Source organism: Vombatus ursinus, unplaced genomic scaffold (assembly GCF_900497805.2).
Source record: "Vombatus ursinus unplaced genomic scaffold, bare-nosed wombat genome assembly UNPS02014770.1, whole genome shotgun sequence".
Taxonomy (NCBI): Eukaryota; Metazoa; Chordata; class Mammalia; order Diprotodontia; family Vombatidae; genus Vombatus; species Vombatus ursinus.
The window spans coordinates 39,914,359-39,935,560 of record NW_020954548.1 but is presented as its reverse complement, the minus strand read 5'-3'; the positions used below and the strand labels follow the sequence as shown (position 1 = coordinate 39,935,560).

The 21,202-nt window shown below is 42.4% G+C and overlaps 1 protein-coding gene across 3 annotated transcripts; it reads left to right on the top strand.

Moving 5' to 3' along the window:
* The first annotated feature begins 1,039 nt into the window (after nt 1-1,039).
* DECR2 (2,4-dienoyl-CoA reductase 2) lies at nt 1,040-19,992 on the top strand. Of its 3 annotated transcripts, none has more exons than XM_027862961.1 (10): nt 1,040-1,113; nt 1,656-1,782; nt 3,701-3,769; nt 7,053-7,104; nt 8,179-8,314; nt 13,720-13,844; nt 13,932-14,025; nt 14,726-14,830; nt 15,819-16,030; nt 19,619-19,992. In XM_027862961.1, exons 2-9 carry the CDS (start codon nt 1,700-1,702, stop codon nt 16,028-16,030), a joined length of 876 nt encoding a protein of 291 aa, XP_027718762.1. In that variant the 5' UTR covers nt 1,040-1,113; nt 1,656-1,699; the 3' UTR covers nt 19,619-19,992. The 3 variants fall into 3 exon arrangements, with proteins under 3 accessions (XP_027718762.1, XP_027718763.1, XP_027718761.1); XM_027862962.1 differs by lacking the exon at nt 1,040-1,113 and adding an exon at nt 1,139-1,150; XM_027862960.1 differs by lacking the exon at nt 1,040-1,113 and having other exon boundaries at nt 1,173-1,782.
* Nucleotides 19,993-21,202: the final 1,210 nt, after the last annotated feature.

Genomic DNA, 21,202 nt, shown 5'->3' with positions numbered 1-21,202 from the left:
AGGAGGCTATTGCCAAACCCGACCAGTAGCTAACTGGTTTCTCAACTAGGGATTCTATTTTCTGCCTCTGAGCATTTTAGCAAACTGTCCTCCCTTCCCCCGCTCCTCTCCCATGCCTAGAGGACACTTCTTCATTTCAAACTCTTAGAATCTTTACCTTCTGTAGGATTCAGATTAGGTGCCACCTCCTTCACTAAACTTTCTTGATCTTTTTCAGTACAATACAAAATCCTGGAACGTAGGAATGCCCCCCGACCGGGGGCTTTGTATGTCACTGGAGGCACTTGACAAATATTTGTTGAAGAAAGACAAATTTCTATGAAAAGTTAATATTATTCAGTTCACAAGCTCATTGCTCTAGCATATTGGAATACTTTTAGATCCTGTTTTAGGTTTACTAGGTCATAGATTTAGGGCAGGAAGAGTCCTTAGGGGCCATTTAATACACCTCCCTCCCCATTTTACTGTTGAGGAAACTGAGGTCCAGGGAGTTTAAGTAATTTTCACAAGGTTACACAAGGGTCAAACTCCATCTCTAGGACTCTTTGTGACCTCTTTGCCCTCTCTAGGCCTCAGATTGCTCATCCATCACATAAGAGGGTTGGGCTCTGAGGTCCCTTCCAGCTTAGGATCTCTGATCTTATGAAGCCAAGGCCCATAATGGGCAAGGGACTGGTCAAGGGTCACCCAGGGAGCCAGTTGTCCAGTTCGTCAGCTGTTCCTTACAGCTTCTGGTCATCTGTAAATGTGTAAACTTTGTTACATTTTTTACAGATTTGTAAATCTGTAAATTTGTAAACTTGTCTGAGCATTAATCCACGGTGATGCTACCAGCCACCACAAGACGAAGGGTACAGTCTCCACCATACTCGCCTCTACCTGGGATTTGTTGCGCTGGTTCGGCACGTGCGCAGTCCCAGGAACTCCAAAGGTTCCTGACACACCGGCATCACACTGCGCCTGCGCCCTTTTCTCTTCCGGCCCTGGAAGACTTCAACTCCCAGAGCCTCACTCGGCTTTCCCGACACTTAGAGGAAGGGGGAGGGGGAGGAGTCAGCGGTAGCCACGCCCAGTTCTGCTGCGTTGGACTCGTTCTGTGAAGAGGGAAAGAAGGTGGGCGCGTGCGGTGTGACTCGAGGCTCTTTACCAGGTTCCCCGATCTCTCGGTCTTCCAGAGGGCATTCTCGGCGGTGGCGGAGGCTTCCCGGCTCGGGTCTCCCTTTTTTTGCACCACAGTGCCCCTCCTACCAGCCCAGGGAGCAGAGGAGCCATTCCACCTGCCCCATGCCCGACCAAGATCCACCTGATGTGCCCTGAGATAGCCCCACCCTCCCCGGCCGCTCCGCCCTGGAATCCCCAGGGGACTCAAGAAGCCCCTGGACTTCTGGGAAGAGACCCCTCCCAACACACACCTTCGTGCCCTCTAGCTCCTCTCCCCTATCTGGGAACCCTTCTCTGGAAGGGGTGTGGTGTGGACAGTGCTGCTTTTCCCTGGGATGCCCAACTACTGGCCCCTCCCCTGGGCTTTCTCCTTCCTCCCACCCCCTCTAATTCCACACCTTCCCATCTCTGGAATCTGGCAAGAAATACGGAACAGCAGGGTTGGGGCAGACGCTGCCCTCTCAGGGAGGTACTGAGCCTATTCCCGTTACCAGGTGTTGCAGTGTCCCAGCTTCTAAGTGACCAGCGGCACGGTGCCATGTCTCATCGTCCACCCCCCGACGTTGCCACTGATGACTGTCTCCGAAGTTATAGCTACCTCTTCAGCCCAGATATCCTTCGGTGAGCCCTCCTGACAATCCATACCCCCAGCCCAAGAATTGGGGGTGTTGAGAAATGGCTACGACTGGGAAAGAATGAATGACCTCTTAGGATTGCCCCCTTACTGGGGTCCGTTGTAGAAGGGCTTCTGGCAGAAAGAACTGATAGAGTCCAAATGCAGATAGAAGCATACTATTTTCACTTTATTTGTTTCGTGTTTTTTTTTTCTTTTGGTATGTTTCTTTCACAACATGACTAATATGGAAATATGTTTTACGTGATTGCATATATATAATCTATCTCAAATTTCTTTCCGTTTTAGGGAGGGAGAAAATTTGGAACTCAAAATTTCAAAAGAAATGAATGTTAAAATTTGTCTTTACATGTAACTGGAAAAAATTAAACTACTAAAAAATAAAATCACTACAGACAAAAAATGAGAAGGGCTTCTGGCTTGAGGTCTGGAGGTAGAACTTCATACTTATAGATTGAGACTCTTATACTGTGCCTCTAGGGAGGCATATAGAAAGAATGAATCCCTATAGCCATTGAAACTAGAAACACTGATTTTTTTATTTTACTGAAAATCAATCAATGAGGGACTGTAAGGTAGTGATTCATTAGATGTCCTTAGTGTAAAGGATTTTACCCTTGGGTGAAAGAAGGTGGTACAGTGGATAGAATGCTGCCTCAGACACTTACTAGTTGTGTGACCCTGGGCAAGTCACTTGACCTCTGCCTCAGTTTCTAATAATAGCATCCATCTCCCAGGGCTGCTGTGAGGATCAGATGAAAATAGTATTTGTAAAGTGCTTTGCAAACCTTAAACTGATATATAAGTACTAACTGATTATGGTGGGCCAGGAAACATCTTTACTTTGCCATTTACTGGCAGGCCCTGCCAAGCTTAGAAGGATCATTGAATCATAGAACTAGAGCTGGAAGAGCTTTCTGGTCTAAGTCTTCATTCTACAGATCAGGAAACTGAATTCCAGAGAAGTGAAATGACCTGCTCCAGGTCGCATGGTAATTGTCAAGAGGTGGAATTTGAACCCAGTTTCTTTAAGTCTAGAGGCATTATTTTTTCCTGCTGTTTCATGACACATCAAGTATAGGACAAGTGAGGGGCTATATCTCTGTCATCCAAAGACCAGCCTAAGTTCAGAAAGGCTCATCATCGGAAAGTTGGCCACCTTTGTTTCTTTTTGGTTCCCATCTACTAAGGTGGGTGACTAGAGGACAGGGATGAAATCTGTATTGGTGGAGAGAGGCTATATTCTGATGAAATCATAGATCTTGTGAAATATTTTTATTATTCAGAGGGCTTAAGGAACATTTAAAATTTTTATTATTTTTAGATTTTCATTTTATTTTCATTCAGAATTTAACAATCACCCACAAAATGCACATTTCCATATGTATACATTGTAGGAGATTGTACGTGAAACTACAAATCTCCATTATGGAGATCTTGCTTTTCTTCTTTTTAAAATCTTTTCTTTTTAATTATTCAGAACTTAACACTAAATAAAATGGAAATTTCCTTACGCATAGTAGAAAAGGAAAAGGAGGTGGTACATGACACCATGGTTCTCTATTAAGGGCAGCTTGCAGTTCTTTTAAAATGTATAATAAATTCAGCATGTATCTTTCAAAGCTATTCTGTTGGTCTGTGATTCTTTCTGGCCTTTTGTGCATTTTTTAATAAGATAATCAGTGAACCTCTCTTCCTTCCTTATTTTCTTCCCAACTTCCTTCCTTCCTTTTCTACTCTATTGCTATTCCTCTCCTCTCCATCCCCTCCCATCCCCATTGGAAAAAAATTAAAAGCTCTCTTCTAACAGATTTGCATAATCACTTGCTTTTCTTTTAAGCATATAACAACTACAAAATGTAATTTTCTGTAACATTTTTTGAAGGGATTTTCTTTTCTCCACAGTGACAAAGTGGCCTTTATCACTGGAGGAGGCTCAGGAATTGGGTTCCGAATTGCAGAAATTTTCATGCGGTATGTCTCTGTTCATTAGCTTCCCACCTCCTCTATCTTGACAGACTTTGCTCACCCAGGACTGGACGGTTTGGTGGCTGCTTTTTACTCTTTCACCAAATTGTCCATCCCTCTGCAGAGGCTTACCTATGCCTACAAACTCTGGTCTTCCCCAGCCATTACCCTTCTCAAATCATGTCAGTTACCAGATCTCCTTAATTCTAGTTCTGCAGAATCTCTACATTTGCTCCATTCTCCCTTCCCACTGCCATTATCCAAAGATAAGCCTTCATTCCTACCAAAAGGCATTACTATAATAGCCTCCTAACAGGGCTTCATGCCCTTTTCTTTCTCCCTCTTGACATCCTTCATGCCAGAGTAATCATCTTCATGCATCTAGCTGATCATGCCACTCTGTTACCAATTCTTCAGTGACTTCATATTGCTTCCCTGGAAAAATTCATAGTCCTTTGCTGGCATTAAGGCTCTGTTCAGTCTGTCACCATCCTATCATTCCAGCTTTACCTCCTGCCATTTACTTTTCCTTTATAATTGGATGACTCTTTCTCTCCTGTATTCACCTTGTGCTTTCTGACTCTGTGCCTTTGCTCATGCTGTTCCCTAGGCTTAGAATTCCCTTCCTGACCCCTTGCAGGTTGAATTCCCTAGCAGTCCTTTCCAGGCCAGCTGAAATGCCAGTGCTCCTCCAAGAAGCTTTGCCTGCTCTTATTCCCCCTGTCACATTGTTGGTAAATGAGCTTTCTTCTCTTAGGCCTCATATAGGACTTCCTCTTTCAAGTGTTGATTGTGGTTTATATTATATTCTAGTGTTTTATGTGTGTTATATCTCCTTACTATATTGTAAACTCTATGACCGCAAAGTGTCTTAGTCATTTTTGTCTATTTGCTAGTTTGTAGCATGGTTCTCTGCACATAAAGGGTGCTTAATAAATGTTTGTTAAGTTGAACTGAGTGTAAGATAGGTATAATGGTCCCTGCCCTACTTACCTTACAGGCTTCTTGAGGAGATTAAATGGAATAATGAATGAAAAAAGTTTGATGTGCAAATGTTCTCTGAACTGGTATTGTTGTGTTGTTGTTCATCCTTTGTTTTCAATGTCTTGACTTGGGAGTGAATTGGGTTTAAGTGAGGCAGAGCTGTGCAAAGTCATCAGCCTCACTCTTTCCTCCAGAGTCATCAAAGCCCAGTGGCAGGACAAGAGTCAAGACTATGGCTGATGGCCTAGTGGTAGTCAACTGGCCAAAGATTGCAGGTTGTCAAGGCTAAAGACCACATGGTATCTTTGGGGCAGGAAGGACATCTCAGTGAACTTGTGAAGAGGGAAGAGAGATTTATAACTTCTGGACCTGCCAAGTCCCCTAGATGTTACCACTGTATTATACACAGTGTGGATGCAGCTTTGTATCTCACATACGGCAAACATTTATTAAGCACCTTCTATGTACAAGGTATTACACAAAGTGCTGGGAATACAAAGATGATAAAAAGCAGCCCCTGCCCTAAAGAAGCTTACCTTCTATTGGAGAGGATATCACATATAAATAGATAAGTATGTGCCTGATCATTTGAGGAAGGAGACAGAACTATCAGCTTTGGGGATCAAGAAAGATTTCCTGGAGGAGGTATAACATGAGAAGCCTGGAAGGAAACTTGGGATTCTGAGGCAGATGTGAGGAAGGAGTGGTTTCCAGGCCTTGGGGATGGTTTCTGCAAAGGCAAAGAGGACCCACCTATATGTGTTGAGTCTTTGGTGTAAATAATCTGTGGTGGTATTGGTGAAGCCTGGCCAGGGCTCAACATTTTGTTTACCTCTAACAGGCCCTGGGAGTTGTCCTAGTATTGGTGTTTGGTAGGCCCGAGGCATGCAAAAGGATAAGAAATTGAACAAATATTTAGATATCTACTGAGTGCAGAAGAATGGGGGCTGGGGACAGATAGAGATTAATATGACTTGGTCCCTGGCCTCATGTAACTTGCAACCTACTAGGAGCATATGACACCTGTCTTCAAAACTGGTGCAAAATAGATCATGTTAAGATGAGTAGAGAGACACAGAAGTACTTTCAAAGAAAAGAGAAACAAAAAATTTGATTAAGCAAACTTTTTTTAGTACCTTTGGTGCAGGTAACTGTTAGGTGCAAAAAGCAAGGAATTCAGAGAAGAAGCTGGACCATGTGGAGGCAGGGAGATAAAAGAAGAGATCCCTGTACCCCCAAATTCAGTGTGCTTGTGGCATGGCTTGCCCAGCCCTGGTATGGATGGTTTGAAATGAGTAATATGAGTGCATATTACTGAGACAATAAAGGCACTGAGAAAGTTTGGAAACTTCTGGTATAGAGGATTGACTTATTGAATTAGACCATCTAATCTACCAACTCCCTTTCAATTCTAGGATTCTGTGGCTTTCACAGGGGAGTCAAGCCAACAGAACAAGAGATTTAATAGTTAAGAAGATGGTGCTCAGAGGTGTGGAGCTCAGAACAATGAGGAACAATGAGTTTTTGGTAGGCATATGTGTGGATCAGAGGAATTGAATTTGATTTCATAAGTGTTTGTAAAGCACCTATTATGTGCAAATAATTACTCTAGGTGCTGGGGTATCCAAAGATGAATGTCATAGTCCTTCTCCTCAAAGAGTTTACTGTCTGTAGGGTGATACAAAATACATATAAATAATTATAAAATAAGTAGGATATGTTGAATACCTAAGAGAATGCTATGAGGATCTCCTGTATTACCATCCCAATGTGGCAAGGAATTGGGGTGGCATTGTGGGCACAATGTTTAAATAAGGTGTAATGCAAATTTCTAAGGTGCCTTCCAGCTCTAAATTAGTGGTCCTTGTGGAGGATGGAGCAGAGAGGGGTCTGTATCACTAAAGTGCTCAATATTGTGTTCTGGGGAGAATGGATCTTTGTATTGACCAGGACAGCCCACATAAGGTGGACATTTAACTGAGGATTTCAGATGCAGGGAACTAATCCTAACCCAGTACTACTCTTTGGCTGTTAGCCCACTTGACCCTTACGCAGGCCCCAGCCCCTTTCCCATCCTACCCTCCTTGCTTTTTTGCTTTTACCCTGCCCTTTGCTTTTAATTCAATAGGTCCTTTTGTAGGAAAGAACACTATCCAGTCTGCCCTCTCAGATAAGTAATAAGAAGGGAGGAATGCCTGATTATGTTTTGTTTCCTTCTCTTTACTCTTTAATCTTATCCTTTTGGTATCTCCCCACTCTGCCCCTTACCTGGTGTTTGTTGACTTAAACTGTTTGTGTTTTACAGGCACGGCTGCCAGACGGTCATTGCTAGCAGAAACCAGCAAAGGGTGTCTGATGTAAGTGGGATCTCCCTGACAATTGGGACTTTTCTTTCTTCATTCTCCTTATTGATTAGTACCTATTTCTCCATGGCTCATTGTAGATATAGTAGCACTCTGTTCCTGGACTGTGGATTAGCAAGTGACCTCTAGAGGTTCAGGGATGAGAGTGTGACGGTGGCACCACCTGGCTGTTTCCTCTTTATTGTGGAGTTTCAAGACGTGATTTCAAACCTTGCTGCTTATCCTTGGGTTCTTCCTTTCCAGATGTTCCCCTTAGTGTTACTAACTTATTCTAAAGTTTACAAAACATTTTCATCTTTATAGCCCTGTCAGGTAGATAGTATAAACATTCCTGCCATTTTACAGATGAGAAAATTGGGGCTTGTAGAAGTCAAGTGACTTACGCCCAGCAACATAACTATTGAATGTCTAAAAATGGATTAAAACTCAGTCTCTTGGATTCCAAATTCAGTGTTTTTTCACCAATGCACCTGGCTGCCTCCCTTGGTTTTTTATTGAGTTACTGGTATGCTTTTTGTGATAGTTGTAGGGTATGTGTTGAAGTCCTGTGGGTGGAAGACGATAGAGGTGGGTTATTTTTTTTCTTATCCATAGCACCTGGAAAGGGAAAACTTCTTCCATAGAGCCAATGTCCTGGGTGCTATCAAACTTATTTTATTGTAAGGAAAACGAAAGGGAGCTTGGCGTAACCTCCTTTAGGTTACCAGCAGAGCCAGCGGAGACTCAAGGTTTTCTTTGCTAATCTCCCGCTCTTGTTCTTCCATGAATTTCTTCATGGAATGGAGATTCTGGTTTATGTAGAGCTTTACATACATTGCCTAAAACCTGTGAGTTAATCAGGTATTGCTAGGCTATTTTTATTATCTTGTTTTTCAGATGACGAAACAGGTTTAGAATAGTGAGGGACTATTAGTAAGTGGCGGAGCCGTGACGTGAAAGCAAGTCTTTTGGTGCTCGTTCTTTTTGCTCTTCCAAGCTCCCTCTTCTGGGTGTCACTGCTGGTACATTATAGTGGAAGTAGAAATGATAGGCCAGTGCCCAGATAGCTTGTGTTGTCTCCTGGTGCAGGCAGCCAAGAAACTGATTGCTGCTACTGGTCAGCAGTGCCTTGCCCTGTCTCTGGATGTCCGGCAGCCTCAGACCATTACTGCCGCAGTCGATAAGGCTCTGAAGATGTTTGGCAAGATTGACATTCTCATCAATGGTGAGTTCCCCCAGAGGGAGAACAAAGGGCCTCAATCCTCAGTGGAATGAACTGAAGGAGCACATCCTCTTTAGCACATGGCTTCATAAGGGATGAAACAGCATATGAAATGTAAGGATTATTGCATTTAGAACCAAGACGAGATCTAAGAGATTATCTAGTCCAGATCTTTCATTTTACAGAGTAGGGAAACTGAGGTCCAAAGTCACACAGGTATCAAATAGCAAAGTCAAGATTTGAACTTTAGGTCTTTTGACTTCGAAGCTAACAATCTTTCCACTGTACCACTCTTCCTTACAGGGTAGCTAGTCCAAATTATACCTATATAAGAATCCCTTTTAAGATCTCCCACCCCAACTCCCTGCACATGGTTATTCAGTCTCTATTTGAAAACTTTCAGTGATAAGAAACCCATAACCTCCTGAGGCAGTCCTTTCCTTTCATACTTGTAATTGTTAAAGAAGTTTGTTTCTATGTGAGCCTTCTGGGACTCAGGGGTGGGGAACCTTTGCCCTTAAGGCCACATGTAGCCCTCTAGGTCCTAAAGTGCTGCCCTTTGACTGAATCCAAACTTCACAGAACAAATCCCCTTAATAAAAGGATATGTTTTGTAAAACTTGGATTCAGGCCCTGCCCTCAAGGAGCTCACAGTCTAGCGGGGGAGACAACATGTGAACAAATGAGTGCACACAGGTGTACAAAGTGGATACAAGGCAGTCTTAAGAGGGGAAGGCCTAGGCCTTTTATTCCTTCTCCTTAGTTATCTCCTGAACTTTGCATAGCATCTGTGGCCCAGCAGAAAAGCCACCTGGACAAGATTGGTTCTAAATCAAGGGAGGGTGTGTCTGATATGGGTATGCCAAACTGCTCACCTGGGCTAGTCTGCAGCATGGAAGGCTGAGGCCAAGACGAGGCTGCTCCCAAATAAGGCAGGATAAGGGCCCATGGGAAGGATCCTAAGAACTTGAAAATATTTAGGAGAGAGAAGTCCTGTTGGGATGCCTAAAGAGTCCACAGCTGTCAGTGAAGGGAAAAACTTGGCAAGTTCTCTTATCAAGGTTTTATTTTAACCTCATGTAGAGTTTTACTTGGGCAAAAGGCTTCTGGCCCAACATCCTGCCCTTGCTCTCCAAAGACCATTTGTGTTCTACTTTTGGGGGCAGGGAAACTATCATAGGGGATTGACCCTTGGCCAGGAAGCATTTTGTTTTTATTGGACCTGTGATTTCATTGGTGTAGGAAACTCTTTCTGCTTGGGGCTATCAGTAGCAATTCTGTAACTTATTATCTTAGAGCAGAGGTTTTTAACTTTTTTGTGTGTGATGGATCCTTTTAACAGTTGAAACCTTTGGACTTCTCAGAATATTGTTTTTAAATGCATAAAATGCGTAGGATTACAAAGGTAAACAAAAGTTAGTAAAATGAAGATGTAATTTTTCCCCATTCTATTGCATAAACCCCCTAAAATCAAAATACAGATCCTTTGGGTGTCTGTAGATCCCAGGTTAAGAATCCTTCTCTTTGGGGCAGCTAGGTGGTGCAGTGGATAGATCACTGGCCCTGGATTCAGAAGGACCTGAGTTCAAATCCAGCCTCAGACACGTAACAGTTACTAGCTGTGTGACCCTGGGCAAGTCACTTAACCCCATTGCCTAGCCCAAAAAAAAGAAAAAAAAATCTCTCTCTTGGAAAGTTACCTCTAGGCACTAAGAGATTAAGTTATTTGTTCAGTGTCAAATAGCCAGTGTGTGTTAGGTTAGGACTTGAGCTCAGCTGGGACTCTGAGGCCATTCTTCCATCCACAGAACCATGCTGCCTCTCAGTATTTTTAAGTACTTGATTTTCATTCTTAATATGTGCTTACTGAACTGATTGCTTAAGGTCACCCAGAAAGAAGACCCACATTTTCTTACTTTGTTCAAGGATGCAAGAAAGATGTTACAAGCAACTTTATTCTCTAGGAAGTGATTTATTAATCTAATAATAGGCATCATCTTAACAGCAACTTTTCCTATTTTGGTTTCTTTTTATTTTGTATTGGCTTCACCCAGAGATGAGAATTCTTCCTGGTCCCTGGACCTGAATCTATAGGTCCATTTTCTATGGGAGTGTAAACATTTGCAGGATTGTACCCAGTACAAATAGGATACACAGATGCCAGTATTGATAATTGCCCTGTTGGGAGTGTGTGTATATGTGTGTATACATATATACCTTAAAACATGATTTTATCTCCTTGAAGGAAGAGATTTGATGGTTATTATAATTACCATTAGTAGAAGTAACAGCAATAATTCAAATTATATTAATCCAAATTGTTATATGATGCCTTATCAATTTATTTGGTACTTATCTGTGTAAATGTCGTGCTTTCCCAGTAGAATCTGAGCTCTTTGAGGGGAGGGACTGTTTTTCATTTTGTCTTTGTATCCCCAGCACCTTGCACAAAACTATGCATATAGCAAAAATGCTTTATTGAATGAATGAAATATACTGGGTTCAGTATATCTTTATTCAAAGGAAAAAGAGTCATAAAGTGATAGGATTTAGAGTGAGACCTTAGAAGTAATCTAATCCTGTAATTTTATAGATTTTGCAGATAAGAAAACTGATTCTCAGATAGATTAAGTGAATTTTCCAAGTCACCCAGGTAACTGCACATTAGAGCCCACAGCTTCTGACTCTAAATGAGTGTTCTTTCCATTGAATCCCATTAATCTGGAATGGGCCTAAAGAGCCAGGCAGTTGGACCAGATGGTACCTGAATGACTGTGATGGGTGACAAGGAAAGTGAGAGCATTTCTCTGGCTGTCTTCATGGGGCACTGTAGACTTTCTGGGGAAATTGGCTCTTTACTCCTCACACGTAGACTGGCATTCATACTGCTCTGGTAGGTTGGGGAGTCAGTTTTTATTCCTGCCTTCTTTCCTTAAAGGGCTTTCAATAAGATGTTCACAAAGAATTGCAATAAAAATTAGACTGTGGTAAGTATAAGACCAGGGAAGGGGGAAGATTGATCACTTGAAGCTGTCAGGTTTAGGGACGTGTTCATTGAGAGGTCATGCCTAAGTTGGGCTTTGAAAGTCTAGAAGACTTCCGTCCAGAAGGGATAGAGGGAATGTGTTCCAGGCATGAGGTATGGTTAGTGTGAAGGCCTGGAGCTGGTAGATAGAGTGTCCTGTGTGAGGAACAGAGAAAAGGCCACTTGAGCTGAATTGTGTACAGGAAGGGGAAGAATATATAATGAGACTGGACAGAAAGCTTGGGGTCAGGTTGCGAAGGGCTTTAAAAACCAAATATAGAAGGCTCCTATTTTATCTTAGAAGCAGTGAGAGCCACTGGAGCTCACTGAGTAAGAATTTAATATTCATTAAATATGTTTGTCTAGTGAACAAATGGCTTGTCGATGTAACCAGAGCCCCAGACCTGCCTTGTACAACCCCCAGATTTTCTCTGGAATCTGATTATCTCCTGAGACAGGGTTGAGTAGATAAGGCATTGGGCAGGCTGCTTGCATTCTCTTCATGGGTCTGGGTAGGGAGCACAGACTGTTTTCTCAGCTCTCTGGTCTACCCCCTACTCCCTATGCTATGCCATGCTCCCTCATGTGGGAGAAAAGCTATGCTACCCTGTCAGTGAGTGCTTGTAATGATAATAATGACCTATTTATATAATTCTTTGAGGTTTATTTTTACTGTTGTTAATATTAGCTCACATTGCTTTATCAAGTTAAGATTTACAAAGCACTTTCCTCAAAACAACTTTGTGAGGTAGGTAGCGTAAATACCATTCTCCCGTTTTATAGCTGAAAATGTTGAGCCCCAGAGTGGTTAAGTGACTTGCCCAAGGTTGGTTAAAGCAGAATTGAACCTAGGCCTTCTGATTCTAAGTCCAATATTCTTTCCACTTTACAAGACTCCTTCACCCTAGTCTCTTTATTTTGTAGACTTCTCCTAGCCTTTGTCTTTGCAGAGTGAAAATCCCTAATCATTTTAGTTTGTGGTCATATGGAGGTTTCATTTGTCCATCTTTGAATTTTCTCCAGTTCCATTTTAGCTTTCTTGAGATGTAGGGACTAAGTGAAGTCAAGTCAATAAGCGTTTATTAAGTGTCTTCTGCATGTCAGGTACTGAGCTAGTCTCTGGGGATATAAAGAAAGGCAAAAAACAATCCCTGCCCTCAAGGAGGTCACAGTTTAATGGGGGAGACAATACACACACGCAAAAAAAAATGTACAAATAAGATTATCAGTTTATCTCCTTCTCTCTCTAGCTGGCTAAATCTCTCTATCCAGAGTGTCTCGAAAGTCTGAGTGTAGTGTTAAGCTTTAGCAGTTTAAAACTGCACTGAGACTTTTAAGACACTCTGTATAGTATATATACAGGATATGGTATATATATATACAGGATAGATTGGAGATAATCTCAGAGGGAAGGCACTAAGATTAAAGGGGACCAGGAAAGACTTCTTCCATAAGGTGAGACTTTAACTGAGATTTGAGGAAGAGATGAGGAGGGACAGATAATAAAAACATTCTGGGTTGGGAGTTGAGTGTCTTGTTCAAGGAAGAACCAGGAGATCAGTGTTACTAGATTGCAGAGGGGACTAAGTTGTAAGAAGACTGGGGGGGGGGGGGGGGAGGAGACAGGTTGTGAAGGACATTAAAAGCCAAACAAAGGATTTTTTTTAAATTAAAATTTTTTTAGGCAATTGGGGTTAAGTGACTCACCCAGGGTCACACAGCTAGTGTCAAGTGTTTGGTCTGAGGCCGGATTTGAACTCAGGTCCTCCTGACTTCAGGGCCGGTGCTCTGTCCACTGCGCCACCTAGCTACCCCCTCAAACAAAGGATTTTATAATTATTCCTAGAGGTAATAGGGAGCCACTGGAATCCATTGAATGGGGAGGTGACATTGTCAGATTTGAGGTTAAGAAAGATCATTTTGACAGCCAAGTGAAGGATTGACTGGAGTAGGAAGAGACTTGTGGTGCCCCCCACTGGGCAGTTGCAGTAGTCTAGGTGCCAGGCGATGGGGGCCTGTATTACTGTACTGCAGAGGTGAGGTGCATGCTCAGGAGCTATTACCAAGATAGAAATAACGGGACTTGGTAACTGATTGGATACGGGGAGGTGAGAGAGTGAGGAGTTGAGGAAGACCCCTGGGTTATGAACCTGGGTACTGGGAAGATAGGGAAGATGTAGGGCCTTCTACAGTAACAAAGAAGTCGAGAAGAGACGTTTGGGGGAAAGGGAATGAATTGTTTTGGACATGTGTTTAAGATGCCTCACCAAACAACATAGAGGGACCTGAAAAGTATGGAGTTCTGGATATTTGCTCTCCCAGAGTGGCTGCTTAGGAGGTTGTTTGCATTTGCTCTCTCCCTTTCCCCACTTTTCTCCTTTAGGTGCGGCAGGTAATTTTTTGTGTGCAGCCAGCAGCATTTCCTTCAATGCATACAAAACTGTAATCGATATTGATACAATTGGCACCTTCAATGTCTCCAAAGTCATGTTTGAGAAGTACTTCCAGGTAGGTTTTTGCCAACCTTTGACACATTAGAGTCCCTGGGGGTTTTTCTGGCTTTTTTTCTCACTTTCTTTCCCCTATCTGTTTTAGGACCACGGTGGGGTAATCATTAACATCACTGCTACCCTGGACTACCGAGGGCAGGCGCTCCAGGTGCATGCAGGCACTGCCAAGGCAGCCGTGGGTATGGCCCGCTCCTTATGAGGCTTTTCCTCCCTCTTGTCCCGTGTTCCCTGGCTCCTTCATTTCTGACAGCCACAGCAATACCAACAATCATCACAATTCACGCAGGGTGTCCTACAAGTGTATTTGCAGTTTTAAGCTAAATACCCTCAAGTTAAAACTTTTGGGACACCCCCTATAGTGCTTTAAAATTTTCAGAGTGTGTATAATACATGATCTCCTGTGATCTCCTTTGATCATTATAGCAGTGGTCTGAGGTAGAAACTGCAACTATTATCATCCCCATTTTACAAATGAAGAAACTGAGGATCAGGGAGGTTAAGTGACTTTCCTATAATTCCACAGCTAATAAGTGTCAGAGGTGGGATTTGAACCCATATTTTCCTGACTTCAGTCCCAGAATTCTATCTACTCTGTAAGATTTCCTCTAAAAGAAAAGGTTGCTTTATCATGCAGCAACCTGAAGAACTTGGCAGGCCTGACCCCCTTCGACCAAGTCTTATTCTTTTTCTTCTTTATACTATTCTTCCTTTTACCCTGGGTGAGAGCTACACAGGCCTTTGCTTCCCACCCTGACTTTTGTCTTGAGTTCCCTTTTGCTGTGATACATATAGCCCTCTTTCCCCTTCCTTGACCATTCCTTGAACCTGTTGAGGTGTTCTTGAAACTTTTTTCATCTCTATATTTTTATCCCTTTGCAGATGCAATGACAAGGCACTTGGCTGTGGAGTGGGGTCACCACAACATCCGAGTTAATAGCCTGGCTCCGGGCCCCATCAGTGGCACTGAAGGAGTGCGTCGACTTGGTAAGGCAAGGCCATGGGACAGCGTCTCCAGTTTTATTGAAACTCCTCCTACCTACCTGTGATTTCACACACTTGTTGAGAGGCAGTATGGTGTAGTTAAAAACCCTGGAAAATCAGAGATCTGGGTTCAAGTACTGACTTTGCCACTTCCTCAACTTGAGACCTTTTTTTCAATAGCCTCTAAATAAAATTTAGCGTTGGCTCTAATTGTGAATTTTTAAAAATATTATTGTGAAAAGAGGTCCCAGAGGCTTCACCAAACTGCTAAGGAGACCATGACATAAAAAAAGCTTAAGAACCCCTGATCTTAGTGATATGCTCTTCCATTTTTTTGGAGATTTTCAGCTGGAAAATTACTGTTGCCCACAGCCCTTTAATGTTTGCAGGCCCTATACGGGTGAGTATTTTCTTTACCCTCTAGCCTTTGAGTGTACTTCAATACCCAATCTTGTTGATGTGAATGCTAACTCTGATGGTGAAGGTCACCACCTTTCTGTACCTCATTCTGTGTGATATTTGATTTTGGCTATGTCTTTCCTCATGTCCTCTACATACACTCTACCAAACATGCTGGAGGCCTTTCTCTGATTCTTTTGATATTTCATGAATATGAGGGCAGCACATGGCTCTTATCCCTTATTCTTGCTTCATGACTTACCTACCTCCTTTTCTAGTCATAAGTGTTCTTGATGGTATTTTTTTTTTTTTGTGACACCTCTTCCATGGAAGTCACTCTTTGGAAGTCAATGAAATAGTCCTAGACTAGCTTCTAGAGAATTCCTGACAGATGTCTGACTTTTCTAAGGGTTATAACCCTGTTTTGATTCCATCACATTATTATTTTTCAGTCCTTAATATTTAGTACCTGTCCTAGACATGATTCGATATAGAATTATTGACAGAGTGGAGAATTGTGCCTTTATTCTTTCCCTTTTCCCCTTCCTACACATATTCTTCAGCTAATTCTTTCTCCTGTTTTTCTTTTCAGGTGGCCGTCGATCCAACTGGGAGAGAATTATTTTGGGAAGCCCTCTCCAGAGATTGGGGAACAAGACTGAGATTGCCCACAGTGCACTGTACTTGGCCAGTCCGTTAGCATCCTATGTGACAGGCACAGTCCTGGTGGTGGATGGTGGGAGCTGGCTGACTTCTGCCAACGAATACATGATGTCGTTGGGGACTGAAACTTCCAAACTCTAGGTGAGGTACACCTCTGCTCTCTCACCCCACCCAGGGCCTACTTTTAGCAGACTGCCCATCTCATTGGTAGGAGAGAGTGACACTGGTTTCTAGCAGTTTGTTGTTGGGAGTTGATAAGGGGGAGTTTGGTTGGCCTGACAGAAGAGGCAATAGGACAGTAGTGAAAAGAGCCCTGAGGGAGTGTCAAGAGTCCTGGCTTCTAGTCTCAGTTCTGGTAAAGATGAGCTATGTGACCTTGGGCAAGTCACTTCCCTTCTCATTTGCCTCCTCTCTAAGATGAGAACTTCAGATTAGACTATGTCTAAAGGTCCCTTCCAATGCTGACATTCTCTGGTTCTATTTCTAAAGTGCCTTCTATCCCTAATTCTCTGTGTCTTTTAAGCCACCAAGTTCACTTAAGGGTGCTCATAAGATCTTCATGAGTCACAATGTGTGTGTGTGTGTGTGTGTGTGTGTTTATAAAATGTGTTTGGGGTAGAAAGTATGGTCAGCTAGTTTGTTGAACTGGTAGAGTACTAGCAGGGGAAGAGCCATAGTGATAATAGTAACAATAGTAATAGCAGCATACAATTGTGCAGCTTCTAGTTTACAAGGTGCTTTAAGTGAGGTAGGTTAGGTAAAGGAAGTATTATCAGTATCTCCTCTTTACAGATGAGGAAGCTGAGGCCCAGAGAGGAGATGGTTTTGCCCAAAGTCATTTGACTAGTGTTTGAAGCCCAGGACTTAAACCCAGGTCTCCTTCCCTCAAGTACAACCTGTTTTCTACTGTAGCACACCTAGTTTCCTTCCTGTTTGAATTGGCAAGTTTACTTATGTGTTGTGGCCAGAAAAAGGGGAAACATTTCTTAGCCTGCAGACTCTTTTTTGTAACACCTGTTGGCTAGGAACCACTGATTTCTCTGTTCAACCTTGGATTCAAGCTGATGGGTACTTAGGAAGAGTGAGTGGCTGCTTCAATTGAGTTTCATAAAGAATGGCCCTTTTCTTTAGTCACTTTCATGGCTGCTCATTAGTCATTGTAGCTTAAATATCTAGAGTCCTTTTTTTCCTTCCTCAAATTTGTCCTCTTGGTTTCTCAGAAGGGTCATTGCACTCACCACAAATTAACATTAAGAATTAATATAATGTTAGCAATATAAGTCTGTATATATTTAATATCATTGCAAGTTATAGTTATTATCAAACTTATATCAACATTGTATCAATAGAATATTTTAATTTAATGTTAGTTATAGTACTAATATAGTTCTTCATATACTCAGCTATCTCAAGGTATGTCAGTTCACAAAAATAGAGGATTATTATAGTAACCACTGACATTTACATAGGGCTTTAAAGTTTGCAAAGAGCGTTCTGCCTCTTCTCTCACTTAAGTCTCCTGATAACCCTGAGAAGACACATTCTACGCAGAGGTGTCAGACTTGTTGGGACGCAGAACTCCCCAATTCAGCCAGAACCAGATTACAATGTAATTAGAAATGTTTAGCAAAACCAATAAACGTATAATACAACATAGATAATGTTAAGTTGTGGTTTTCTAAGTATACAGCAGCAGGGATCAGGATCCATTTTTCTTTTGAGTTTGATGCCATTTTGTACAGGTATTATTTATTAACACCTTTTCACAGATGAGGAAATTGAGAACTGGAGAGATGAAGGGCCTCGTTTGTGGTCACCTGGCTAGCAAATGCCTCCTGGTCAGGGGCAGGGTTTTTTTTTTTAAATTCTTAAATTAATAAATATACCCAAAAAGAACAGTTGCATAATTCACAGTAGAGCAGAAATAGATTATCTGCAAAAACATGCATGGTTATTAAGTACAACTTGCTTTTTAAAAAAAGTTTATAATACCTTCAACATGTTACTTCCAAATATGTCCTGCTTGTCTCTTTCCACTTCATCATTTCTCTTCTGTGTATTTTAAAACATCCTTCAATGACCCTTTTCCTTTTCTTTCTTTCTTTTTTTTTGGACAGCCTTATTACTAGCTTTCCCCTTGAACTTATCCCTCCAAATGAAAAATAAAAACGCAGTCCTTGAAACAAGCAAGTTTAGTCGAGTAAAACAAATCTGCTTATTTGCCATACCAAAAATTTATATCTCTTTTGGCACCTTCAGTCCTTCACTAGAAACCGGATTTGAGCCTAGTTCTTCCTAACACCAAGTCCAACACTATCCACTGTGCAGTGCTGCCTCTACAATCAAGTTGCATATTACCTCAGTCAGTCCCAGTTTATAGGGACACCAGTTTCCCTACTTTAAAAAGAGAGCCCTAGGGGGCAGCTAGGTGGTGCAGTGGATAAAGCTCCAGTCTTGGAGTCAGGAGGACCTGAGTTCAAATCCAGCCTCAGACACTTGACACTTACTAGCTGTGTGACCCTGGGCAAGTCACTTAACCCCATTGACTAGCCAGAAAAAAAAAAAAAAAGAGAATCCTAGTTGAAGTGAGAACTGGGAAATTCGATTCCTCTCTGTCATTGATTTGCTATATGACACTTGCTTAAATACTGCCCCTCTTTGTGCTCTACTTCTTTCACCTCTTTGGGATTAGATCAAGGGTATGAAAGGGGCTACTGAGCTCTCTGCACAAAAAGTCCTTTGAACTGCTCACCCAGGGACTTGTTCTTGGACCTAAGAGCTCTGCTCAGCTGGTCCCCGAGTCATCAGTCTAGGTGGGCTCTTAAAGGAGTACCCCTAAGCCTTCAGTTGTAGTTCTTACCTTATGACTCACTTTAATGTCAAGGACAAACAGTAGGCTTTGAGAACAATTTTCCCCTCTTTCTCCTAGAAGTATTTTTAAAATCATCACTGAAGGAATTGAATGTGCATCTGTGTGTATTGCAGAGGGAGATGGTGCGAATTCCTTTGCCTTATTCATATGTGATTTATCATAGTACCGTGGCTGAGGACCTTTCCAGGGATAAGATGTCCACTACATTACTTCCCTTGATAGGTGAATGGGTGCTGTGGCCCAGAGGAAGGATAAAACTTTTTAAAAGTTTGGTTCTCAAGGTAACTTAGTCTCAACGCTGAAGGCGTCCATGGCCCTTGTGCTACCCAGTAGGGAGCACTTCAAGCAGAACTTGTAGTACCTTTTCCTAGACACTTGAGTTTACTCCCTAAGATAGATGGAGCTATTGTTTGTCTTGAGAATAATTGTATGGTTATTCTCGGAAAACGCTGAGCTGGTAGCTCTTAACTTCTTTCTCTGTAGCCCTCAGGATGAACAGAAGGGCCCCATCACCCATAAACCCCTGAGTCCCCACCATGAGGACTTTGTGCCAGTCACCAGGTCCCAGGTTTTTTCTGGATTGAGGAAGGAATATTTTGCTTCAGCTTTTCATATTCCCTAGCTGTCAATGCTGAGGGTCCCTGCTTCTCTCACCTTCATGCTAGCCACTTCTGCCTCCTCTGCCAGCTCTGCCTGGCTGAACTTAGTCACTCTGGAACCCCAGTCCAGTAAAGTATATAAAATGTTGGTGGGCATTTTCTTTTAATGCTTCCCAATCCCAGTTAACATTTTATTTCCTTCTCATTTAGGTCCTAGTTGCACAATGTAATGCTGACATCTGTTAATATTTCTTACAGGTAGCTGCCCTGCTGAGATAAATGGAAGAGGATTCTTAACTCAGACCTACTTTTTGATCCAGTGCTACAGCTTTCTCCCAGAAGTCTTTCCTGCCCTCTTCTCCCCTTGATTCCCTCTGGCATGCCAAGCTATTTCAAGGCAAAGCTGTAGGGTGCTGAATCTAGCAAGCCCATTTCTCAGTCTTTCCACTCAGGGTTTTCTGGCAAAAAAACCTGGTGAATCTACAAACATCCACTCCTTTCTAGTGGCCCCATGGCAGATGCTACCAGGCAGGTTATGGGGGCCAATTTGATGAACTGCTGATAAGATAATCTTTTATTAGAGGGTAGGACTGGATTGGGTTCAAACAAACTAATAAAACTTTTGTAAGCGACCACAAGATTTTGACCTTTCTAAGCACGTCTTTCACTAGCTTATCTTTTCCATAAACAGACACTCAGAGAGGAAATACATTAAATCTGTATTTTTGTATGCCCTTAGAACAAAGGACTCTTATTAGAAAGATGTCAGCCTCCTTTTCCAACCTTTAGTGCTGACTAACCCTGCTGGGAACATTGTTCAAAACTTTCATAGTGATAAGAGCCTCATTTTAACCTGGGTCATTGTTGCTGTCCCTCTAAGGATAAATACAATGACTGTGATGAAATGGCTGCCAGGCCAAAATGACCAGAACTTCAGGTTCTTGGACTCCCCCATTCCAAAGACCTAGGGTCAGCTCTTGAATTTGCTTCCTAATCCAAACAGTGGGTCTTCAGGTTTTTCTCTGCCCCCTGATGAGGTGATGTTCTCTACCTTTGGGGAGAAGAGGGGATGGAAGGGGCATTTGACTAGACTTTATCATGGACAGAAGGAAGAAGAAAATTGGTGCTGTTAATAGTCCAGATCCAAATCCCTCTGCTGTCCAAACTCTGGAGTATTGTTTCAGCTGTTCCCTTTGCTTAGTGTAGTCTTGAACTTTTTCTTTGGAAGGGGAGAGTACAATAGGAAGGAATGAAGTGTGACTGGATCTACTCTGATCTCCCAGACTCACGTGGAGCCTTTTCCCACCATTCAAACACTGTCAGCTGAGAATTGCTTATGGCAAAGTGAGACTTAATAATACACAGGTGTTTTATAAGGGCCTGAAGGAAGTGGCATCTCTTGTTGGGCAGAATCCAACTCTTCCTTGGGCATTCTAATAGCATATTTAGGTTGCATATAAATTTTGCAAGGGGTTATTGACATGCTCTTGGGAACTGGGAGATGCCAGCAGCAGATAGGTTGCTCTGACTCAAAGCTCATTAGGGCCAGGTGTGGGGATGGGGTAGGGTTAGCTGGAAGACTGAGTGATTGCATTAATTCCCTGTGATGCTGACTGCTTCAAACATAATAGGAGCAACCTCTTCAAATGCAGTGAGGTTTTGATTATTCTGGGGACAGTTACCTAGACCTGTGCTTTCTTATTCCTCCAGCTTCCCACTGCTTGCCATGTTCCTGCATATTAACACCTCTACCATTGTCTGGGCAAGAACTAGGGAAATAGCCCCTTGATTCAATTACTTGGAAAGTTTAATATTGAACCTGTTGACTACAATGGTATTTTG

Excerpts from the sequence above, each read along its gene's own strand:
- DECR2 (XM_027862960.1), top strand. The coding sequence starts at position 1,307 with ATGTGCCCTGAGATAGCCCCACCCTCCCCGGCCGCTCCGCCCTGGAAT. Across the intron at positions 8,315-13,719 it reads GATTGACATTCTCATCAATG|GTGCGGCAGGTAATTTTTTG; the intron begins GTGAGTTCCCCC and ends TTTCTCCTTTAG. Across the intron at positions 13,845-13,931 it reads TGTTTGAGAAGTACTTCCAG|GACCACGGTGGGGTAATCAT; the intron begins GTAGGTTTTTGC and ends TATCTGTTTTAG.